At 38.4% G+C, this 6,010-nt stretch overlaps 1 protein-coding gene across 8 annotated transcripts in view; it reads right to left on the reverse strand.

Annotated features, from left to right (window-relative positions):
• arhgap18 (Rho GTPase activating protein 18) overlaps positions 1-6,010 on the reverse strand; it is a 40,125-nt gene extending 34,115 nt beyond the window's left edge. For 7 of the 8 annotated variants that reach the window (XM_081379082.1, XM_081379080.1, XM_081379079.1 and 4 more), the window contains exons 1-2: positions 5,737-5,770; positions 5,443-5,617 (exon numbers count right to left, since the gene is read on the reverse strand). In XM_081379082.1, the coding sequence (XP_081235208.1) occupies positions 5,443-5,617; positions 5,737-5,755 (194 nt within the window). In that variant the 5' untranslated portion in view covers positions 5,756-5,770. Of the gene's footprint in view, positions 1-5,442; positions 5,618-5,736 lie in introns of all 8 variants that reach the window. The other variant, XM_081379081.1, reaches the window with a different exon arrangement.

The following is a 6,010-nucleotide window of genomic DNA, read 5'->3' on the forward strand; positions in this document are numbered from 1 at the left end:
CAGGAGCACACACACACACACACACACACACATAACCGCCAGCATCCCGTTTCACCACCGTCAGCTCCAGCAGGAGCACACACACACACACACACACACACACACATCACAGAGTGGACATTAGTTCAGACGTCTCTGTTAAAGGCACCATGAAATCAAAACCGACTTATTCTCTTCTCTGATGACGAGGGCGGAGCAACCTGTCAATCACACGAGATCCACCAATAAGAGTAGGGATGCACCGATCCCATTTTTTCAGAACCGATCCGATCCGATCCCAAAAAACCTAAGTATCGGCTGATACCGATCCGATATCAGCAGTTTTTTTTTTTTTAATCAGTGTATAATTTCTATACCTCTGTTTGCTGAACTGATAATTTATCTTTTGTGCGTTAAACATCATTATAAAGAAAAATAACAAATTAAAAAATGATATGATCATAATCTATGACAAAATACTATTATAAACTAGATTAGTTGAAAATTCAACAGCAAAAGTTACCATGGAAAAATCCTGAGAGCACAATAATTGTATAAAATCTAAATATTTAGTGGGAAAACGTTATTTAGTGGAGACGGAGAAGAAATAAAAGTGAATAAGTGTAGCACTAAATCTGTTCAAATGTTACTCTTTGCATTGTTGTAAAATACATTCATGAAAAACAAGTAAATATATTATAATATATACTAATTAGGGATGCACTGATCCACATTTTTTCACTTCCGATCCCGATACCTGAATTTGGATATCGGCCGATACTATTCCGATACCAGAGCTGTGTTTGCTTTAATACTGTTATTATAATTCTTGTTTATTTTATATGATGCTGAAATAAACTTCTCTCAACATGCAAGTATGATATGTACGCATGTATATCCCAAAAGGCAACTTGAGGTAAGTATAAGGTCAGAAAGGGAAGTCAGAAAAACAGGAAATCCTGTTAACAGGAAAAATCCCATTCTGAAAACAAATATGCAACAGTAAGGGTTTCAAATTGATTGTCATGTCAATATTTATTACATTCCCAAAATGAACTGTTACTAGTAAGAATGCAATTGCAGAGCTCTTTAATTCAATTACAGAGCTCTGCAATTATACATATCTTTAATTCCTTTTTTTACTAGTAACAATTCAATTGTAGAGCTCCGTAATTAAAAATGAATGGAAGTCAATGGAGACATATGACTAGTAAAAATTAATTTGTAGAGCTCTCTAATAGGGCTTGGGCGCCGCGTTGCATTCTGGGACGTGGCGGCCATGTTGATGGCCTTGCGAATGTAAACATACAGCAAGTCAACGAGGAGAAGCAGAGTTGGGAGAAAGAGAAGAAAGAAAAAAGATGTTAAAATCCCGAAAAGGATGTGGAATTTACCGGGATACGTTAAATAGGCAAGCCAGGGATTAGTTACAAATTTTCCTGTAAAATATCCCGTATTTTAATAACTTATTCTCATAACATTAACGTTAGCCCTTCCATCGGACCTGTCAGTCTCCGTACTGTTGTCCTGTTGCTACCCCCTTGCCCTTCCAGCGAAACAGATGTTTTCAAAGCATCGTTATGCTTACTTGAAGGCAACCTTAGCGTGACATTGTCCTTTTTAAGATAACAGCGTGGTTGTTGTGAGAGCACGATTTCACGCCAATCTGTAATCAAAGTCACGTTAGACCTAGCTTCACAACTCGCTTAACATACTGCAGTTTTGTAGTACGATTTTTTGCTGTCAGCAGAGGGATGGCAACAGAAAGATGAATGCTGAAATTTTCATTTTCGGGATATTAGCCTATACAGGAAAATACTAAAACGGGAAGACAGCGGGAAAAGAGCTCAAATACGTGAGAAACCTGGAAAAAACAGGAGGTTTGACAGCAACTAACTACACTTTATTTTAGCCAATTTTGTCCACATACCGGTCCCTGGCTTCCATAGTTAACGTATCCCGGTAAATTCCACATCCTTTTCGGGATTTTAACATCTTTTTTTCTTTCTCCCAACTCTGCTTCTCCTCGTTCGACTTGCTGTATGTTTACATTCACAAGGCCATCAACATGGCCGCCACGCCAAGTAATGACGTCACGACGCGTAATTGCTACTAGTAAGAATTGAACTGTAGAGCTCTCTAATTTAATTCTTACAAGTAAAAATGCAATTACGACGAGTAACGCTGGGTACAATTTAAGTTAAAACGGCTTGCCATAGATCCTCGCTCCGATGCGGTCACTCTCTCTCGATGAATGCTCGATCAACATCAGCCATCTTGCAAACAGATAAGCGGATTCGCCTCAGACGCGCGTCAATTTCGCTTCAAACTTTTGCTTTTTACGCGTCAATTTGGACGCGCGAATGGAATCAAAATATTCAAGCGTCCAACTAGACGCGAATTTGATGCGCTATTCGCGTTTGGTGTGAACGCACAGTAACGACGTGGTGCTTTTTTAAATGTTTGATTGCGTTCGTTGTGTTGTACGACGTGAGGGAGCTTCAAAGAGCTCTGAATTACAAGAAAGGCTATTAATAATCTTTCATTGCACAAAAGTATTATGATATGAAAGGCTCCAATACAGAGCGCTTATTACGCGCATCCCGAGCGCTGAATGATGCGCTGGAAGCGTTGAAAAGTCAAAGCAAAAAGGGAAGAGATATTGATGCGTATTCCGGTATTATATCAATGCAATAGTTTATTAGCATTTTCTTTTTAACAGTTTTAAATGTCAGTTACAGTGAAGAACTGAATAGTAACACTGAATCATCTTGGAGAGTTTCATCGTGTTGACTGTCGTACCCGAACGCGTCGCGCTGTCTGAACGCTGAATGGAGAATGACTGAGGAAAGAGTTTACGTGAATTTAACTACTTCAATATTCATCTCTACGTCACTAAACTATGGAATGGCTCCTGAACACTTATAATATAGTGCATGAAAAGTTGATGGTTCTTTATGTTTTTGTGAGGCTTAACAACAATACAGAATAGTATACGCACAATTTAGATCGGCCTGGTCTGCCCGAGACCCGATCCGGCAAAGAACGGCAGTATCGGAGGCGATGTCGGATCAGCGCATCCCTAACCAATAGCAAACCACAACCATTCAACCGTCCAATCAATTCCCCACAGACAAAATCAAGCCCCGCCCTTCATTTGTTCTTGTTCCTGAAGCGTTTCACTCAGATATACGGCACAATATCAGCGGTTTTTCCTGCATTGAACATTTTTTGGCGGCCGCCAAAGTGAATAAAGCCTTATTTGATCAGTTATTGTGAGGTTTAGAATCCATTATTCCTGTCATTCTTTTGTCTTATATGAGTTTAATAAAGAGCTCAGTCTCGTATTCTGTCCAAACACACCGCGTCATCTACGTCAGGTGACTGTAAATGCGCAAAAACTGTTTCCATTGCAGTTTTGTGAAATATTTATTTTTCGAATTGCCTGAAAAAACCCCTCATGCGAGCGGAAAAACTTTTTTGCGATAAATGGGAGTTTGTGCGAAATTGACGTGTTTACATTGGGCGTATTTTCAATTTGCGCAATTTGAAGGGTAATGGAAACGCGGCTACTCCACCGAAGACCCTTTTTGATCCAGGAAAAGCCCTGAATAGGGAAGAACATATCAGCGCAACTTCCATTTCATGGTGACTTCTAAAACTGGTCGACTGAAATGGGATTTTCAATGGCTGATGCCAATTATAAAGAACATCATGTTTGACCGTTTGTCATTGAAGCTGTTCAAATATGTTATATTAGCTACATCAATGACATCCCACAATAGATTAACATGAAATGCATTAACAGTGAAGTTAACAGAACTGGAAAAAAATGTAGAAGATCAGTTAAAAAATGTTAAGTTAATAAACTCCAAGACTAGAGCTTTATATTTTGGATTTGTACTAAACAAGTAGGCCTACGCTATAAACACTGAAGTTTAGCTAGCTAATCTTAAGTGTCCCATTGTGCCTGTATTCACGCACGCTACTATAATATTCACTCAAAATATAGGCTAAGCGTAACCCATTATCCACTGATAACACTGTCTGTGAGGATGTGTGGTTATCGGCTGAGGATATAATTGTGTGAATTATATGTCAGTGTTTTGTAGCATTTCAGGAATATAACATACATCTCATTTTTGTAATTCCGTTGAACTGCATCATATCAGCATCAGCCACTGATAGACCTGTGGTTTGGTCATGTGACACTGCAGTGTTTACCAGCTTTGATCATTCAATAATGAGTCGACTATTAAAAAGAACAGCTATGTTATTTCTTAACATTAGTTAACAAATAAAACACAAGTGATTTTTTTTTTACTGAGTTGTTATAGTTATTATTTTAGAATTATATAAAAATGATTAGAAAACTTGATGAGAAATATACTTCCTTTTAATAAATAAATAGAACAATAATAATAATAATAGTTGCATTGTTAATGTTAATGTTAATGGTTGTTTTATGGATGGTTTAAAGGTATAGCGGAGGATCTTTCTGAATTTTAGATAAGACCCGCCCTCTCCACTTTTTGAAAAGTTTGATTGATTCACCAGAATGATTGACAATTAGGAGGGCCAATAGTATAGGCTATCGACCCGGAGGTAAAAAATCCTCCGCTATACCTTTAAGTAATGTATATTTATTTAAGCTGAAATAATAATCCTGAAAAAAAGTATCTCAGGTTATAAAAAAAATATTAAACAGCACAACTGTTTCCATCATTGATAATAACTGAGTATCAAATCATTATATTAGAATGATTTCTGAAGGATCATAAGACACCAAAGACTGGAGTACTTGCTGATGAAAATTCAGCTTTGCATCACAAAAATAAATTACATTTTAAAATATATTAAAAAAGAGAACCATTATTTTAAATTGTAATAATATTTCATAATATTACTGTTTTTTTTGTTTTTTTTTTACTGCAGGCTTGATGAGCATAAGAGACTTTTTCAAAAACATTAAAAATAGTAACGTTTCCAAACTTTTGACTGGTACTGTATACACACACACACACACACACACACACACACACACACACACATATATTTAGACCACTTAACTTAGTGATTGCTGATTGCTGTCAGGATTTGAAGAGACTTTCAAACAGCATGACAAAAAACAATTTCTGGAACAAATCACCAACCCTGCCTTTAAGCAATATACAGAACAAGTTCCCAAATAGCCTACTACACAATCTCTCAAAAGCTGAAGTAGATCAGACCACACGAACACCAAACACAACTCAACAGCGATATTAGGTTACCAGCAGCTGCTTAACAAACTTCCACAAAATCTCCACAAGATCTGTCCATCTTCAGGGCTGTGTAATGCCTAACAAGGCAGCATGGTGGCGCGCACCTCACTAGGTTTGACACACAGCCCTAGGATACAGTTGCCATAAATAGTGCACACTGCTCTGGGTAATAAATGAATGCGTTCATGCGATCCCTCACCTCGCTCCTAGAAACTCCGTTTGCTCTTCCTTTGCTCTCAGCACGGCTTCAGTGTTGCTGGTGTAAGCGGTTAACACGACGCCCTGCTCGTCCTGCTGTCGACTCATCTTCAGTGCCACATTATTAGGGAAGTTTCGGTGTAACTTCGGACGAACTGCGGCCGCTCGACTCTCCCCTGACAACATGAATAATCAGAGTCATGAAGCTCCGCCCCGTGGGCGGCGATACGACCAATCCTGGCGTGGCGAAGACTCGTCTAATGAATATTAATCACGTTATGTCACGCTTACCCACCTGATTGGCTGAAATGCATACGTTGTTACCGTTTATTATGGTGAAGGCTTGACTCATGAATATTAATAACGTATGTACACATAAAAGATACGAGTGCAGCGGGGCTGAGAGTCCATAGACTGTAAAAAATAGGCCGAGACTCATGTTGTGCTGCTCTAAAAAAACGATTAAACGTTTTAAATTAGACAGTAAACTTCAGTCAGTCCCTCAGAGATTAAATAATGTTTATATACTGTTGCACAGCGGCATCTATTGATCCCCAGTGATTTACCTC

The sequence above is a fragment of the Scardinius erythrophthalmus genome (genome assembly GCF_964197995.2).
Source record: "Scardinius erythrophthalmus genome assembly, chromosome: 11".
NCBI lineage: Eukaryota > Metazoa > Chordata > Actinopteri > Cypriniformes > Leuciscidae > Scardinius > Scardinius erythrophthalmus.